The sequence below is a fragment of the Ranitomeya imitator genome, chromosome 4 (assembly GCF_032444005.1).
Source record: "Ranitomeya imitator isolate aRanImi1 chromosome 4, aRanImi1.pri, whole genome shotgun sequence".
NCBI lineage: Eukaryota > Metazoa > Chordata > Amphibia > Anura > Dendrobatidae > Ranitomeya > Ranitomeya imitator.
Window position 1 is genome coordinate 645,417,035 of NC_091285.1, and position 18,330 is coordinate 645,435,364.

At 43.6% G+C, this 18,330-nt stretch overlaps 1 protein-coding gene across 15 annotated transcripts in view; it reads right to left on the reverse strand.

The window, feature by feature from the left end:
* Nucleotides 1-614: 614 nt before the first annotated feature.
* The window catches only part of SORBS3 (sorbin and SH3 domain containing 3), a 54,359-nt gene continuing 36,643 nt past the window's right edge, over nucleotides 615-18,330 (reverse strand). For 7 of the 15 annotated variants that reach the window (XM_069766972.1, XM_069766968.1, XM_069766973.1 and 4 more), the window contains 8 exons: nucleotides 15,851-15,912; nucleotides 15,186-15,244; nucleotides 13,789-13,903; nucleotides 11,760-11,864; nucleotides 4,845-5,018; nucleotides 1,810-1,895; nucleotides 1,068-1,174; nucleotides 776-992 (listed from right to left, as the gene is read on the reverse strand). In XM_069766972.1, the coding sequence (XP_069623073.1) occupies nucleotides 922-992; nucleotides 1,068-1,174; nucleotides 1,810-1,895; nucleotides 4,845-5,018; nucleotides 11,760-11,864; nucleotides 13,789-13,903; nucleotides 15,186-15,244; nucleotides 15,851-15,912 (779 nt within the window). In that variant the 3' untranslated portion in view covers nucleotides 776-921. Of the gene's footprint in view, nucleotides 993-1,067; nucleotides 1,175-1,809; nucleotides 1,896-4,844; nucleotides 5,019-11,759; nucleotides 11,865-13,788; nucleotides 13,904-15,185; nucleotides 15,245-15,850; nucleotides 15,913-18,330 lie in introns of all 15 variants that reach the window. The other 8 variants (XM_069766970.1, XM_069766974.1, XM_069766971.1 and 5 more) reach the window with 3 other exon arrangements.

Consider the following 18,330-nt stretch of genomic DNA (forward strand, 5'->3'; position numbering starts at 1 on the left):
GGAAAAATGCGCAGCATGTTCATTAATTTTGCAGAATCATGGCGATTCCGCCGCCATACAGTTGTATAGGAAAACGCCTGGAAAAAAAACGCATGAAAAACGAGACAAAAACGCATGAAAAACGAGACAAAAACGCATTAAAATCCGCAAGCATTTTCCTTGGCAAGGGAGTGCAAAATCTGCTTCTATTTTGCAACGTGGGCACATAGCCTAATAGTGTATATCAAAATGGCTTTGTTTTGTTTTTTTCTAAACTGGTCAACCCCTTTAACTCCTAAAACCTCTAATGAAAAGAAACATCAGCTAGTAGCACTGGTCTTAATGTGTGTCAAGAGCAACAAATATGACACCACCAGCAACTGGTAGTTTTAGGATTAGTATCTGGTAGTTTTAGAATTAGGATCAGGTAGGTTTAGGATTAGGATCTGGTAGGATTAGGATCTGGTAGGTTTAGGATTAGGATCTGGTAGGTTTAAGAGTGGAAGAAATTGAAACCTGGTTTTTCGTTGCAGAAAATATTGCCAGTTGGTGTCATCTGTGTTAGAAGAAGGTGGAGATCATGGGCACCAGACTTGGCAGCGTTGAGGTTTGTCCCGAGAAGCAATGAAGACGAGTAGGAGATTACATACTCTTATTTACATATCAGATGCGGGAAGTAACACAAGACTATAGGAACTTGTAGATCAGGAACCATAAGATTAAGACGACGTGAATCAGGATTGATGTTATATAATTGGACAGTGGCACATGTTGGCGCCAGTGAGACTGTAAGAATGGCATAAGTCCATGTATTCCTCCGCTCCGTCTCTGCTGATAATCACTCGGTTCTGTCCATCACTTCCCGACAAACAGCATTATATTCATGCTGAGCCGAGTGGTTGACATTACCATCTTCGAATAGTTCATTGGTGGAGATTCGGTCTACGTGGCCTCATACGGAGTGACAAAATTTCCAGGGAAGGTTCCAAATTTTTCTGTCCTCCAGCAGACACCTGTGAGGTACAGAGAGGAGCGAGATGGATCACACAATACAGATACCGCATTACCTACGGCGCAGGCTTACTTACCTACATACCATCCATCCTCACAATGTTGCGTCACGGTCACCATGTCCCCAGCATTCAGCTGTAGCTCATCTGAGTTTTTCGGGGAGTAATTAAATAATACTCGGTACCTGAAAGTAAGAAAAACCTTCATTCTCTTTCAATGCCCCATCATTTAGTTACACAGACCAAAATGGGGTAGGGATTATGTAAACCTGCCCTAAAAGATAGCTTTACCATCCGTTTTGTGGGGTACTCTGTTGGGACAGGAGCGGGACTTACACATCCATTTTTGTCACTTTTCAGGTGGTGTTCACTATTTTAGCCACTTAGACTTGCAGAAAGCAACTAATTAGTGTAACACGAAGCTGTTGGGTCCCAATGCCAAAATTAGTAACTGGGCCCCAACATATAACTGTCGGCCCCAACATACATGAGAGCGGCCGACTGCAATGTCTGATGGTGGCTTATCTCCGGAAGACATTATGATCGGCAGTTCAAAATTGGACACACGAGATTGACACTTTCCCCAACAATAAATTTTCCTGGGCTCCCACACTCAGACTGTTGGCTGAACATGTCTACATTAGTCTAATGTGTATGGGAGGCTTTATAGAAACTGATGAGGAGATATTATTCACCGTACACACGGGAAGAATCATTAATAAAACACAACCTTGCTCCAGATGTGATCTGACAATGCTTTTTACGTCATAAGGTGACCGTTCCATCCACACTTCAGAACCCAATTCCATGCAGAACTTACAAGGTCCCGCGTAGCTCCTGAAGCCGGCTGAATGCAGGGGCCTTCACTGTACATGGTCTTTCTTTGAGAGTTAGAACACTAGACACCTGCAAATAAAGGGAATATAAAGGACTTGGACTGAAAACAATTACAGAAAGGAAGTAGAGAGGCAATAAAACATGGAGGACTGTCACATATCAGATCATAAAATGTGAGTGAACAATGCTTGTAGTGAAACAAGGTCTGGGGTTATAAGAAAACAGAAGTAAAAAATGGAACATACAGGTCAAAGAACAAGGTTTGAAGGAGACAACTCTGTGTTAATGATAGTAAAGTCATAACCCTGAATGTGAAGAGTCAGGAAACAGTATGTGAAGGAGAGTAAGGGGACAGAGCATATAAAATAGAAACAGAACAGAGATTGTAGAGCATAGTAAGCAGACAGAGCATGTAGAGCAGGGTGAGGGGACAGAGCATGTAGAGCAGGGTAAGGGGAGAGAGCATGTAGAGCAGGGTAAGGGGACAGAGCATGTAGAGCAGGGTAAGGGGAGAGAGCATGTAGAGCAGGGTGAGGGAACAGAGCATGTAGAGCAGGGTAAGGGGACAAAGCATGTAGAACAGGGTAAGGGGACAGAGCACATAGAGCAGGGTAAGGGGACAGAGCATGTAGAGCAGTGTAAGGGGACAGAGCATATAAAATAGAGACAGAACAGAGATTGTAGAGCATAGTAAGCAGACAGAGCATGTAGAGCAGGGTGAGGGGACAGAGCATGTAGAGCAGGGTAAGGGGAGAGAGCATGTAGAGCAGGGTAAGGGGACAGAGCACATAGAGCAGGGTAAGGGGACAAAGCATGTAGAACAGGGTAAGGGGACAGAGCACATAGAGCAGGGTAAGGGGACAGAGCATGTAGAGCAGTGTAAGGGGACAGAGCATATAAAATAGAGACAGAACAGAGATTGTAGAGCATAGTAAGCAGACAGAGCATGTAGAGCAGGGTGAGGGGACAGAGCATGTAGAGCAGGGTAAGGGGAGAGAGCATGTAGAGCAGGGTAAGGGGACAGAGCACATAGAGCAGGGTAAGGGGACAAAGCATGTAGAACAGGGTAAGGGGACAGAGCACATAGAGCAGGGTAAGGGGACAGAGCATGTAGAGCAGTGTAAGGGTACAGAGCATGTAGAGCATTGTAAGGGGACAGAGCATATAAAATAGAGACAGAACAGAGATTGTAGAGCATAGTAAGCAGAGCATGTAGAGCAGGGTAAGGGGACAGAGCATGTAGAGCAGGGTAAGGGGACAAAGCATATAGAGCAGGGTAAGGGGACAGAGCATGTAGAGCAGGGTAAGTGGACAAAGCATGTAGAGCAGGGTAAGGGGACAAAGCATATAGAGCAGGGTAAGGGGACAAAGCATATAGAGCAGGGTAAGGGGACAGAGCATGTAGAGCAGGGTAAGGGGACAAAGCATGTAGAACAGGGTGAGGGGACAGAGCATATAGAGCAGGGTAAGGGGACAAAGCATATAGAGCAGGGTAAGGGGACAAAGCATGTAGAGCAGGGTAAGGGGACAGAGCATGTAGAGCAGGGTAAGTGGACAAAGCATGTAGAGCAGGGTAAGGGGACAAAGCATATAGAGCAGGGTAAGGGGACAAAGCATATAGAGCAGGGTAAGGGGACAGAGCATGTAGAGCAGGGTAAGGGGACAGAGCATGTAGAGCAGGGTAAGGGGACAAAGCATATAGAGCAGGGTAAGGGGACAGAGCATGTAGAGCAGGGTAAGGGGACAGAGCATGTAGAACAGGGTGAGGGGACAGAGCATATAGAGCAGGGTAAGGGGACAAAGCATATAGAGCAGAGTAAGGGGACACAGCATATAGAGCAGGGTAAGGGGACAGAGCATGTAGAGCAGGGTAAGGGGACAGAGCATGTAGAGCAGGGTAAGGGGACAGAGCATGTAGAACAGGGTGAGGGGACAGAGCATGTAGAACAGGGTAAGGGGACAAAGCATATAGAGCAGAGTAAGGGGACAAAGCATATAGAGCAGGGTAAGGGGACAAAGCATATAGATCAGGGTAAGGGGACAGAGCATGTAGAGCAGGGTGAGGGGACAGAGCATGTAGAGCAGGGTAAGGGGACAAAGCATATAGAGCAGGGTAAGGGGACAGAGCATGTAGAGCAGGGTAAGGGGACAAAGCATGTAGAGCAGGGTAAGGGGACAGAGCATGTAGAGCAGGGTAAGGGGACAAAGCATGTAGAGCAGGGTGAGGGGACAAAGCATATAGAGCAGGGTAAGGGGACAAAGCATATAGAGCAGGGTAAGGGGACAGAGCATGTAGAGCAGGGTAAGGGGACAAAGTATGTAGAGCAGGGTGAGGGGACAGAGCATATAGAGCAGGGTGAGGGGACAGAGCATGTAGAGCAGGGTGAGGGGACAGAGCATATAGAGCAGGGTAAGGGGACAAAGCATGTAGAGCAGGGTAAGGGGACAGCATATAAAACAGAGACAGAACAGAGAATGTAGAGCAAAGTAAGGGGACAGAGCATGTAGAGCGGAGACGGAACAAAGCACATACAGCAGAGTAAGAGGACAGACCATATCGAGCAGAGGCAGGACAGAGCTTTTAGAGAAAAATAAAGGAACACATCATATAGAGAAGAGTAAGGAGACAAAGAGGTAGAACATGTAAAACACAGTCCGGAGATGAAACATGTAGCGCAGAGGACACATCATGCGGGGACAGAGTAGGCAGAGCAGAGACGGGGGGGTGGTAGGGCAGATGCAGGAGACAAGGTACAAAGCGTGTAGTCAGGGGACAGGACACGTGGACTCACTGCTCTACATGTCCTGTCCCCTGAATACACTCATGTCCTGTCTTCAGGGCAGAGAGCACCAGATTTTGTAGATTGTAGTTTCACGGTGTTGACCACTTAGGGTCATGAAAGAGATTATAGATCATGATTAACATGAATCTGCAAGGAAAACTGAATGTTTCATTAATTGACTGTGCAGTGTCCTCTTCCATCACCTGAAATGCCAGGAACAAATGTTAGTACTGACCTTCTCTACAGAGTTAGTATCAGCTGCCCGCTTTGGTAGGGTGTCCGCCTTCCTGGCCTGCGCATCTTTGACCTGCACATAACTTGCAGGAAAGAGGCCAAGTCGCCTGGAGCCTTCAACTCGCCCTTCAAACCAATTGCCACCAACCCTTCGATTAATAAGAACACGCTGGCCCTGAGGCAGAGACAGCACCATGACACACCGGCTGACACACAGACGACATATCTGTATACACAGTTATATTAACAGTGACAAAACGCACATATAAATACATGGAAAGAACAAAATAAAAACCTAAAAATGTTAGAAAGGCCGACATTTGCTGCAAGTTCTCCTGAACCCAAACTGACGGTTCTCTATAGAACTTTATAGGCACCAAGTGTCATCTCCGATCTTAGTAATGGGAAGGCCTGTCTTCACCGAGGACAGATTTTTCCTGTGAGTTGAGAATTTTGACACTGAATGATCAGCCCATGCTGAGAAAGAAGCAGATTTCTCTATATATTACACAGAGAAAGTTTCACGTGTGCTATTAATTTATGGAAGAACGACAATTACGCCTTAATTTTGCTGATTGTTAGTGGAAACAGTCAACAAGCTTGCAGTCAAGGTCTGGCAGAGCGACGTTTTCCTATGATTTCCGTGCAGTGAGAGTTTCAGAAGGCTGATCATTAAAGCAACTCTATGTAGACATTGAGCTATCAAGGAATAATGGGGAGATTTCAGCTCTGAAGACTACAAAATAGTGAATGCAGCTCTCGGCTATAATACATGCTGTAACTTTATTATTATTTGGCCTTTATTTCTATATGTATGCTGTAAAATGTTGGTTATAAAAAAAAGGTGGTCATACTCTGTAACAATCTGACACCGACCGGGGATCGTCACTACTTCATGTTACTCTCAAAAAGTGTTATCCCTTGCATTGACCAAGAACAGTCCCGATCCCGGCAGGCCATAACTAGCCCCGTGGGGCCAGACCCCGCAACTTGTGACCCGCTAGGTCCAGAACATCCTAATTCTCCGGTATAGGACGCTTCATATAAAAAAGCTTTACAGGGAGTGTAGGGTTCAGGTAAATCCTGCTGTATTTTTGGAGGGAGAAGATCAACCATTATCACGTCGATGGGACGGCCTGGTACATGTGAGGTGATCATAGGTGCAATGTTCAGATTGTGATGAGACTCGGTAAACACAGAAGTTTCACGTGAGATAACAAATATCTTTCTCAGATCTCGCCTCAGCGTTTCGCCGCTGTCCCCTATAGCAGAGGCACTCCCCACCCCAGACAGAAACCGAGAGCGAAACTCACAAAACAACATAGATCCATCCCAGTATTATATCATAAGCCCAGTGCGCAGAGAGGTAATAAAAGCTACAAACGTGCCTTTCCTCTACTGCTACTGGTATTAGTCACGCTGAAGATTAGGTAGCATTACACAGGAGGAAAAAAAAAAAACATTTTTCAATTTAAAAAAATGGGAAAACTCTTTTTTAATATCTCACTGCTAGGCCGAGAGGTAAAAAATCGAGAACGAAAGCCTAAGACTGTTCTCCCGAGAGTTTCTGGTAATCGGGTGTTCTGACCTCGTGGACAACGGCCCCCAATTTGCCGACATTTCCTCAGTTTGTTGGATATAATCTTGAACGTTTTGGGCTGAATGTGAGCAGGGTTTACGTAAATCTGCCGCACACAAGGGTGGTCCCATCCAGGTGGGAGAATCACCTCCTTCTGTCCACAGAACAGATGAGAGAGCTAATGTAGGCCGTACCCGCCGATATTGACGTGTTCGGCTTACGGTAATGGTATGGGGGCAGCGGCCAAGTGATGGTCAGGAAAGATGTCTGATTTCGGACTGCTGATCACATTGTTCTCCCGGTGATAAACCACATATACAACACGTCTTTCGGCACATTTCTCATAGATTACACACAAGTCTTAGGCCCTTTCACACATCAGTTTTTTGCCATTAGTCACAATCCATTGGATTGACGGAATGTGAAAAACTGATGCGACTGATCCGTTTTTTTCACCGGATCTGACTAGCTGATCCAGCTAATTGGATCCCAAAAAAACGGAACATGCTCAAGTTAAAAAAAACGGCATCCGTCGCCGTCTGTCGTTTGCTAGAATGGAAGCCTATGGGCGCCGGATCCGTCAAATGATAGAATCCGGTGACGGATGCTGTTTTCTTAACTGAGCATGCTCCGTTTTTTTTTTTGGAGAAAGACCCGGACTAGAGTCGAAACGTTGAGGAAATCGCTTGAAAGAATTTTTTTTGCCACTGTGATGAACTATTGTGCAGAAGAATAAAACTGTATACCTTGAAATATCTCTCGTGAGTGCAGCTGTTAACCGTATACTCTTACACAGTGCCTCCACAGAATAAGCCTGCAGCTGAATACTCCGACACCGCCATCCCATCACTGTGCTGGTTGTCAGGGTTTTGAAAGTATGATTCTTACCGATTAAACATTGAAGGCCTGTCTTATGTCTTAAAGTCCTGAAGAACCGCTTTAAAGGAGTTATCCAGGGCTTTTACATTGATTACCCATTCTTAGAAAAAGTGAAATATTTAGAATTGAGAGTCCTCAGTGGTTGGACTCTCAATTCTAAATATTTCTATCCACTGGCTAACACGGTACCAAGATATATTATTTTTCCTGTAGAAAAAGTGATGAATTTCTAGGAAGTGGCACCGCTAGTGATCAGCTGTAAGTAGGTCCCAGGTGTACACAATATATAGTCAGGATAACACGTCTCCATACACCGTGTAGTGGTCATTATTAGGTACTGCAGCCCAGATCACATTCACTTCAATGGGAAGTGAGTTGCAGTGCCAAGAATGGCCACTACACAGTGTATGGCGCTGTACTGTTCCACGGGACCTGCTGACAGGTGATGGCGGTGGTGTTGGGTGTCGGACAGCAAAGTGCATAGTCCGCTCCATTGGCAGGTGATAAGGCGCTATCATTTCTGCATTTTACTAGTGGGCACACAGTCCAAGACTTCCAAAGGTAACCTCCTCCTAAAATAGCTACAAGTAAATATCCTGAATATCGCGGTATTAAATAGAATAAAACTCTGATCTGTTTGTCAAAATGAGTCACATACAGGGAACGAGCGGCTTTGTAAGAAGCTACACAGGTAGCGGACGTCATCCCCGAATTTCACTGCTTGTCTAATAGCACAAAGTATCCGGAATGGAATTCCTCAAGGACGTCCTCATGTTACAGAGCAGGGATGGGCTGACAAGACGTATGCAAACACATACAACTCTCTGTACGCAGGTAACATTGTATCCAGATCTTCTCAGGTATGTCAGATGCTGGGAAAGCTGGGTGACAATCTACATGTCGTGTAACGCCGTGATACGAGAACATGGGGTCTTCTATTAAATAATGAGCGATGCTTGTCAATCAGGAATGTAGAAAACATGGAAGACAATCAATATGGAGAACATCTTAGCTCCTGTAAGGAATGTCACCCAGCTTTCCAAGTTATTATGTCAGCAAATCTGCCTTATTACATCCTCTACTTCAGTATGTCCGGATATATGGACAGATCGGCTATTCATGAGTCTGGAAGAGAAGGACAACCAAAATATGGATACAGTTCCCACAAAGGTTGCCCAGTGTTTAGAATCATAAATCGACAGGCAGATTCGCTAGTTAGGAAACTGAAAGATGGGGACAACCAATATGGCTTCCATTATAGTTCCAATATACCTAATTATCAATATATATATGTTCCAGCTATATATTGTTGATGTAACATTAATGCTACTGGGAAAAATGGGAGAAATCATTATGGCTCCCACAAGGATTGTCACCCAGCTTTAACAGTGTCATCCAGCTTTCACAGTGTCACCTAGCTTTCACAGTGTCACCTAGCTTTCACAGTGTCACCTAGCTTTCATTGTGTCAACTAGCTTTCATTGTCACCCAGCTTTCACAATATCATCCAGCTTTCACAGGGTCAACCAGCTTTCACAATCTGATCTAACTTTCACAGTGTCACCTAGCTTTCACAGTATCACCCAGCCTTCACAGTCTGATTCAGCTTTCACAGTGTCGCCCAGCTTTCACAGTGTCGCCCAGCTTTCAGTGTCACCCAGCTTTCACAATATGGATCCAGCTTTCACAGGGTCAACCAGCTTTCACATTCTGATCCAGCTTTCATAATGTCACCCAACCTTCATGGTATCATCCAGCTTTCAGTGTCGCCAAGCCTTTACAGTGTCAACTAGCTTTCACAGTGTCACCCAGCTTTCACAGTATGGATCCAGCTTTCACAGGGTCACCCAGCTTTCACAGTATGGATCCAGCTTTCACAGGGTCACCCAGCTTTCACAGTATGGATCCAGCTTTCACAGGGTCACCCAGCTTTCACATTCTGATCCAGCTTTCACAGTGTCATCCAGCTTTCACAGTGTCACCCAGCTTTCACATTCTGATCCAGCTTTCACAGTGTCATCCAGCTTTCACAGTGTCACCCAGCTTTCCCAGTTTCTCGCATAAGAAATCTCCCGAATTGTGAATTTATACATCCTCTACTTCTTTATTGCTGGATGTACAGGCAGATTTACCATTCAAGTGAATTGTAAAGGTGGATTACAACCAATATGATACCGTTCCAGTAAGGTTTGTCACCCATCTTTCCCAAGCTTTTAGCATAATAAGTCTGCCTTATTATGAATACTTACATCATCTACTGATATATTATTGGTTATATGGACAGTTTGTACATTCAGGGGCTGGCTATAGATAAGAGACAACCAATATGGCATTATAGCTCACACATAGATTGTCACACAGCTTTCCCAGTATCTGCTTAATATGAATTATTCCATGAGTTTTCTCCTACTTCTATATTTGTGGCTATAAGGACAGGTTTGCTATTCAGCAGACTGGGAGAGCTGAGTGGAAACAGAAATTGCAGGCATATTTGTGATATGAGAGAAATGTACTATGTCACTTGTTTCTTCATTGTACATCATTTTACATCACTACCTCTGTACTTCTAGCTTTTATAACGGCCGGCATCTTTCCGTCCCATTGTCCTCTGTCCCACCCCGGGCCCAGGAATGTTTCCGTAAGGTTGAGTTGACGTGTCATGTTTTCACTGTCATCCTCCTTAGTGATGAAACCGATGTATAATTCATGTTTACACGCCTATGGCAACAGCACTTCTGTCAATTTCACACCAGCATCATGAGATGAGTTTATAACCGGCTATTTCTCAGTAATAAGCACATAAATATGTCACACAGAGAGGCTGCACATGGGGTCATGCGAGACCTATATACATCTGCCCCTGGTACTAGGCATTGCCCACAGGCCTTCGTGCAAGAATATATATATGTATATGAGCCCATTGCCCTCTCATAGTAATTCTCAGCCATTAAATTCATTAGATCCATGAAAAGATGTCATCCAGTGGCCCCCCATTAGATGAAAGTTGGCCGAACCCACCGATTTCTGCGGGACTGGCCAACCATCTAAAGTGTATGGCACCCCCTGACTCTTTCCCAACAGATGCTGTCACGGAAGGTGAGTATTGGACATGTTGGAATTTTGATGTCAGATAGTTTTGTTTTCAGGGGAGAAAAGCCACTGCCAGAGTATGTCTGGCAGCGGCTTTCTCCTCTCTCACCAATGGAAAACACATGACCGCTGAGCCGAGCCGAGCACCCAGCATTGGACATAAAGGAATTTTGACGTCAGATAATTTTGTTTTTAGTGGAGATAAGTCACTACCAGAGTATATATGGCAGAGACTTTCTCTTCTCTCCCAATGGAAAACATGTGACTGCTCAGCCGAGCCGAGCACCTGGTATATGGGGAATTCAGAAGCCGTAGACGTCTGCCCTTTTTGCATCAAGACGTTGTGTAAACTCCTTGCACTACATTTATTGTTTTAGACACTTTTTGTGCCATAATTAGGCCCAAATTTTGATATAAATTATTAGCGCCAAGTAAGGCAAACAACAGGCTATGTGAGGTTGTACAAAAAAAGTCCAAAGATTCCCCAAATTTGTCATCCAGTGTGAGCCGATGTAATAAATTTTTAGCCATTTTAAAACTGTCTGGTCTGAGTTTACACTGATGAAATATTAGCCAGGATTAATAAATCTGCCCCATTGTTCTTGGAAGGCAGCTTTGCCTGCAGCGCTCGCTGGTGTGCAGCTGGACGGGTCACACATGTGCTATATCCGCGTCTTTAGTGATATAATAGCTGCAGAAACTGAAGTTTAATCAAATATGCTAATTAGGGTCTTTGTGCACTCTGGGTGTGGCCAAATGCCCAGTACATTGTTCTAAGCCCCGCCTCCCTTACTGGTGATTGACAGCACTGGCTTGCTTGTAGTGTGTACTGCGTATCTGGAAATTCCAGATTTCAATGTATTCCTACATTTCCAGGAGGAATAAAAGGGGAGTGGCAGAGTGTTATGAAAATAGGCTTCAGATTTGGGGTTTATGGGGAATATTAGCAGACAAGTCTTTCACAGCCACATCAGTCCCATAGCAGTACCAGGTATGGTGCCACGTAACGGAATCAGTAGAAGAGGAGGTGGCCTGTCATCCCCGGGTGCCCACCCTGCCCCATGGTGGGGAGGTATCCAACAGTAATGACGTGGAATGCTCCTTTCCTAGATAATTGAGTCTCCATCATTCCATGTTGATAACTTATAAAGACAAAGTATTTCCGCGCTCTCTTGTAAAAAGACAATTAAAATCATCCAAATATTCTAAATGTAATAGAAGAAAATGTCAGCACATAAATGGAGCACAATCGGTCCATGATGGACGTGGCTTACGATTACATTCTGGCTGCCATGGTTTCCTTTGTTTGTTTGCACAAGTAGGAATGAGAGGTAGAGGAATTCTAAAAACACAGGGGCCGTCCCTTACTTTACGGAGAGGTAACTCTCTTTCAGAATCCGCCTTGAAATCATAAAGGGCAATTCCTGAGAGCTGCGGTGTGTCCAGTGGTTCCGGCTCACCGGGGGTTAGAACCTGGGGGCAAAGAAACAATGAATAATATATTAGGACGATCGAACAAGATTGGTCGGCATTATGTGTTTAACTAAAGTCATAATTAATATAAAATAATTAGCTCACGATCGAAGAAGAGCTGTATGAATTAATCAGGCATCACAAGTTGATCAGATGATACGATCGCAAGGAGTTAATCAGGCATTACTAGTTGATCAAAGGACATGATCGTAAGTAGTAAATCAGGCATCAGTAGTTGATCAGAAGACACGATCATGAGGAGTTAATCAGGCATCACAAGTTGATCAGAAGACAATAGTAAGGAGTTAATCAGGCATTACTAGTCGATCAGAAGACAATAGTAAGGAGTTAATCAGGCATTACTAGTCGATCAGAAGACACAATAGTAAGGAGTTAATCAGGCATTACTAGTCGATCAGAAGACAAGATCATAAGGAGTTAATCAGGCATCACAAGTTGATCAGAAGACAATAGTAAGGAGTTAATCAGGCATTACTAGTCGATCAGAAGACAAGATCATAAGGAGTTAATCAGGCATCACAAGTTGATCAGAAAACATGATTGTGAGTAGTAAATCAGGGATCAGTAGTTGATCAGAAGATACGACCAGGAGGAGTTAATCAGGCATCACAAGTTGAGCAGAAGACACAATAGTAAGTAGTTAATCAGGCTTTACTAGTTGATCAGAAGACTCGATCGTAAGGAGTTAATAAGGCATCAGAAGTTGATAGGAGGACACAATCATAAGGAGTTAATCAGGCATCACAAGTTGATCAGAGGACATGACTAAGTAGTAAATCAGGCATCACTAGTTGATCAGAAGACAAGATCATGAGTTAATCAGAAGACATGACCATAATGAGTTGATCAGGCATCACAAGTTGATCAGAAGACAAGATCGTAAGGCGTTAATCAGGCATCAGTAGTTGATGTGAACACACGATCATGAGGAGTTAATCAGGCATCACAAGTTGATCAGAAGACATGACTATAAGGAGTAGATCAGACACCACCAGTTGATGCTGAGACATGATCATGAGCTGCTCACAGTATGTGATGAGCGCCGGCTGAGTAGTGATTATGTGCTGACGAGAGGACGTGATGGTTATGAACAGATCAGTCATTATCATTTGGAAATGGGTAATAGACATTATGAGTCGATAAGTAAAGGGAACCCGTCACATTGTACAACCAATCTGATCTGAGAGAAGAAGCTGAGCAGAATGATGCATAGGTTTATAGGTACTTTATTCATTGAAATCATTGTATGCAGTCATTGAGTCCAGTGGGCGGTCCTACTAGTGACTGACAGATAACAGACAATGCATAGGACCGCCCACTGGACTCATAAGCACACAGTCACCAGGGATTTCGATGAATAAAATCAAAGTTTTATGGAAACTTTTCCCACTAAAATGTCTATCAGTCTGATCAGCTCCTCCTGCTCTATAACATCCGGTCTGCAGATCTCACCGTTTCCAACATGACCGGTTCCTCTGAAGATTGCATGATCATCATCAGTTGGCTAGTTATTGGCGGTTGGTCACGTGACGCATTTGTATTAATTTCTGATGATTATTTACATTAGTTCAGTTATTGTCAGTTATTCTCGGACATGGAGCATTGACTAATAGCAGGTGATCATTCATTATCAGTCGTTCAATGATCAGAATTAATTATTTATTATGACTTAGTAATAGGGACCATCATTTTAATTATGGGTAATAATGAACCATTGGGTCAGACATGATCAGTTGATTGTGGCAATGATCATTATAAGTTGATCAGACATAATCTGTTGATCACAGATAACAGTCATTATAAGTTGATCAGTGACAAAGCATCGATGTTGGGAGATGATTGCTATGAATTATTCCGTGATTATTAGTTGAGATCACATCACTATAACTAGATAAGTACTGACCCTAACGTAGCTCTGCGGGAAAATGCCTCTCCTTCCATCTTGTTCTCCCAGCAGCCAGTGCTCATCTATTTTCTTCAGGATATTGACCGTGGTCCCACGCTGCAAGGAAATCTCTCTACGGAATAAATGTATAGAAAATAATCTGTATTTTGCCACATTTCATAGGCTTGGTAGATAATAATCCAGAGTGGAGCTTGATATTCACTCTATTTTGCTTCCTTAAAGGGATTGTCCACTTTTAAGAACACCCATTCATCTTAGGTCACCTTCTCTGGAAAGCTGATCTGGGTCTAGGTAGACTCCAAAAATGAAACACCACTAGTTATAGGATAAGGGTTTGGGCTGTTTTAAATATGCAAATAGCCTCTTCAGTAGGAGGACTTTATTTATGGTGCCACCGATTGGAAGTAGCAATCCTAAAAGTCAATATCTACCCTTTATCGAACCTTGCCACATGAGTTAGGAGAAGAAGCCAAACCACAAACTTCATTTGCGGACACGTGTTTTGGGGTGTTGCCCCTCTTCAGTGCAAAGCGAGAGATCTCATTTGTCTAGGTGACAGGTTTCGGACTGTAGGTCTAAGGAGGAACTTTTGCATTATTGAATTTTAGGTTTGCTACATCCAATAAGCAGCACCACAGATAACGTCCTCTTTCTTCTGAAGAGACTATTTGGATATTTAAATTCCCAGAGGAGCATTGCACGGCCTATAAGTCTCCTTACACTGGCACCATTATATGTTTTAGTAATTTAGCTGTACAGGATAGGTGATATATGTATGATCCTGAGGGCACCATTGCTGGGATGTAAACCGATCACTACTCCGGAGGTCAGAAACCCAAACTGAATGGAGGAGTGGTCACACAGGCATCTTACCACTCCATTTAAAGTCTGTGGGACTAACGGAGATAACCAAGCCGTGTGCCCACCTACAGTATCTCCATCAACCCCACTGATAGTGGATGGAATCGTGACGGCTGCAGACCATCACTGACCACCGATGGGCAGCAGCTCTCACCTGGCATACACAATGTCACAGGTTTGCTATGGGCAGTTGAGCAAAGTCCATACAGGATGGCAAATATACTTTTTTTTTTTTAAAGGTATGCAAAAGGGGATGCCCACCAATAGACAACCCCCTAAAATGTAGGAAAATGTCTCCAGCTTTTCTCAAAGTTCTCCAAAAGAGGACCCCCTCTGTACCCACCCAGTACCAACACACATTAGGTGCCAGATTATGAAAAAAGTTGAGATTACCAAACATTCAAAGAAAAGTATATAAAAGTGACCTGCAAAGGTATAAAAGCCTGACATAACACGTTCATAGTAACCATATACACATTTCACACGAAAATAGTTTTGAGAAAATAAATAGAAATAAAGTCATACTCACTCACTTTTCTGACTCGGCCACAAAGTCAAACTTTACCACAGCTTTCGAAATTGGGGATAGATCCTGAAAGTATAAAGTGGAAAAGTTATGATTCTACAGCCTGTGCATTCACCGCCCAAGTTCGTCAAGGTATTTTCACCAAATTTTGGGAGCAAAACTGCCTGAAATGTCAAAATTGTTTAGCACAAATCAATGTTGATTAAAATTGTGCGGCTTTCTGCATTTTGACGCCAAGAGTTCAGACAGGATGAGATATCGGCACGCAGGCCAGACAAATGGTGTAAAGTAGGATACAAGTGCCCGCTGCCCCCTAGTGGCGCTCGGCAGGTGCGCGCCTCAAGGAGTGGCCCCATTTTACTCTGGCGCTTCTCTCATTAAGCTTGGCTACAACACCCCAGCCTTAGGAATCAAAGGTTTTGTTATTGTCGCAATGCAAGTAAAAAAAAAAAAGTGACTTCAGAATCTGAGGTCGTTATTAAAAATGTCTTAACGATATCGCAGTGAATTCTATGCCCATAACGGCAATGGCAAAATCGTCTCTACTTATTCACAAATTCTGTCTTTGCATTTTATTTTTATTTATTTTTTTGGCTACAATTTGAAATAATCATGCTAAAAAAAACGTGTGGTAAAACACTGATACCTACTAACAACGTCTGGAGCACTTACCTGCGGCTCCTCTGTAGTCCGTCTACTAGATTTGTTTGCTTTTGGCTCAGGACTGCCACCTGCTGGACACAAGGTGTGATTAGTATAAAACCATGCAAACATGCCTCTTCAGAGAAGACTAGAACTCTAGCGCCACCTACTGGAAGCAGTGATCCTAAAAGTCAATATTTACTCTTTACCGAGCCTTGCACTATGACTTAGGATAAATCTCAATTTCAGACACTGTGTTTTGGGGTATTTCTCCTCATCAGTGCAATGTATGAGATCTGATTTGGCTAGGGGAGAGGCTCCGGACTGGGATATAAGGGGTAAGGATTCTCCTTGTGGCGAGTGACATGCCAGGCATGGCATGTCAGAGTGAGGAGACTTATAGATATTGACTTTTAGGATTCATACTTCCAATCTTTGAAGAGGCAATCTGCATATTAATTTCCCAGAGCAGCATGCATGGTGTCTAAGTCTCCTTACACTGACAGGCCTGGCTACTTGGCTAGTCTCTCTCCATAAGAAGAAACGTTACCCCTTAGATCCTCCTGTGATGCTACCGCTAACATAGCACTCAATTTTATATCCACAGATTAATATTAAAAGGGTATTCCATTGTTTAAGATATTGGTGAGAGATCCAGCGTCAGACCTCCACCGATCAAAACTTTATAGTACACGCTAGCTTGTTATCCTAACCATTTCTCATTTTCATGCCATCTTTTATCTGTGACTTGTAATAGTCATTGTGGGATCTGACGGTAGCGCATGTTATGCCTGTCCCACACGTACAGATAATTCCGGTACCGGAAAAATCGGTACCGGAGTTATCCGTGTCCGTGTGCTCACGTGGCACATCAGTGTGGCACACGTGCGGCAGCCGTGTGCTGTCTGTGTGCCAACTGGGTACCACACGCACCGTGCAGGAGACAGCGCTAGAGTTAAGCGCTGTCCCCTGCTTTGGGTGCTGAATCCAGAATTAATTTCTTCTCTCCAGCAGCGTTCGCTGGAGAGAAGGAATGAAAAATCTTTTTTTTTTGTTGTTGTTGTAAAAATAAAGTTCCCGGTAATCTCCCCCCTCCCACCCCCTGTGCGCCCGCCTGCTGGCATTAAAATATATTTATATATAAAGTATTTTAATGCCAGCGGGCGGGCGTATTTTAATGCCAGCGGGCGGGCAGGGGGTGGGAGGGGCTAGATTACTGGGAACTTTATTTTTACAACAAAAAAAGTTAAAAAAAAAAAGATTTTTCATTCCTTCTCTCCAGCGAACGCTGCTGGAGAGAATAAATGAATGGGGCTTCAGCACCACAAGCTGGGGGGACAGCGCTTACAGTAGCGCTGTCTCCTGCACGGCACACGGACTGCACACGGACAGCATCCGTGTGCGGTACGTGTTTTACACAGACCCATTGACTTTAATGGGTCCGTGTGATCAGTGCGTTCCCACAAACACTGACATGTCTCCGTGTTTTCCAAACGGACACACGGTCCGTGAAAACACGCTGACATGTGCAGAGACACATTGATTTTAATGTGTCTACGTGAGTCAGTGTCTCCGGTACGTGAGGAAAGTGTCACCTCACATACCGGAGCCACTGACGTGTGAAACCAGCCTTTATAGGGATCAATATCCTCACTGACAGCTGTAAAAATTACAAGATTATTAAACCGCATCAATCTTCTGCACTAATGGATCATCCAAAATTCTGCACAATTTTTTAGGCAATTTTTGCAATGTTAAAACACGATTTTATCACCTTTCACTCCATACTATACTAGATGATATATGCTATTGCTGATTTATTGTATCTGCATTTTCTTAGGCTGCCGTCACACGCTCAGTATTTGGTCAGTATTTTACCTCAGTATGTGTAAGCCAAAACCAGGAGTGGAATAAATAGAGGAAGAGTATAATAGAAACATATGCACCACTTCTGTATTTATCACCCACTCCTGGTTTTGGCTACAAATACTGATGTAAAATACTGACCAAATACTGATAGTGTGACGGCAGCCTTAAAGGGAGTGTCCAGGACTATAACAACATTGCAGCTTTCTTCTAAAAAAAAAACAAACCGCAATACCATGCTTAGCCTACAGACAGGTGTGGCGCTGTTTCTGGACGAAAGCAGCCACTTTTCTCTAACATGGAAGATACTGTTAAACTATTCTGAACATTAAACCAGTTAAAGGGATTGTCTACTGGAATTAGTGTAATTTCCCAAGTTTTAGCTAAAATGTAACAGCTACATATATAGTCCTATTTTTCACATAGCCACTAGGGGCATCAGAATTAAAGCTAATTTATTAAAAAGAACAATAGGGGAAAATAGCAATTCATTTTCATTCAGCTTCCCAAAGCAATGGATGCAAAATGTCAGAACTTTAAAATATAACTTTATTGCTGCTTAAAGAAAAAAAAAATAAAGAGAATGTCTGGCCTAAGGGTACAAGTCTGCAGTCACTCTATGTGACTGCAGACTTGTGAATCCT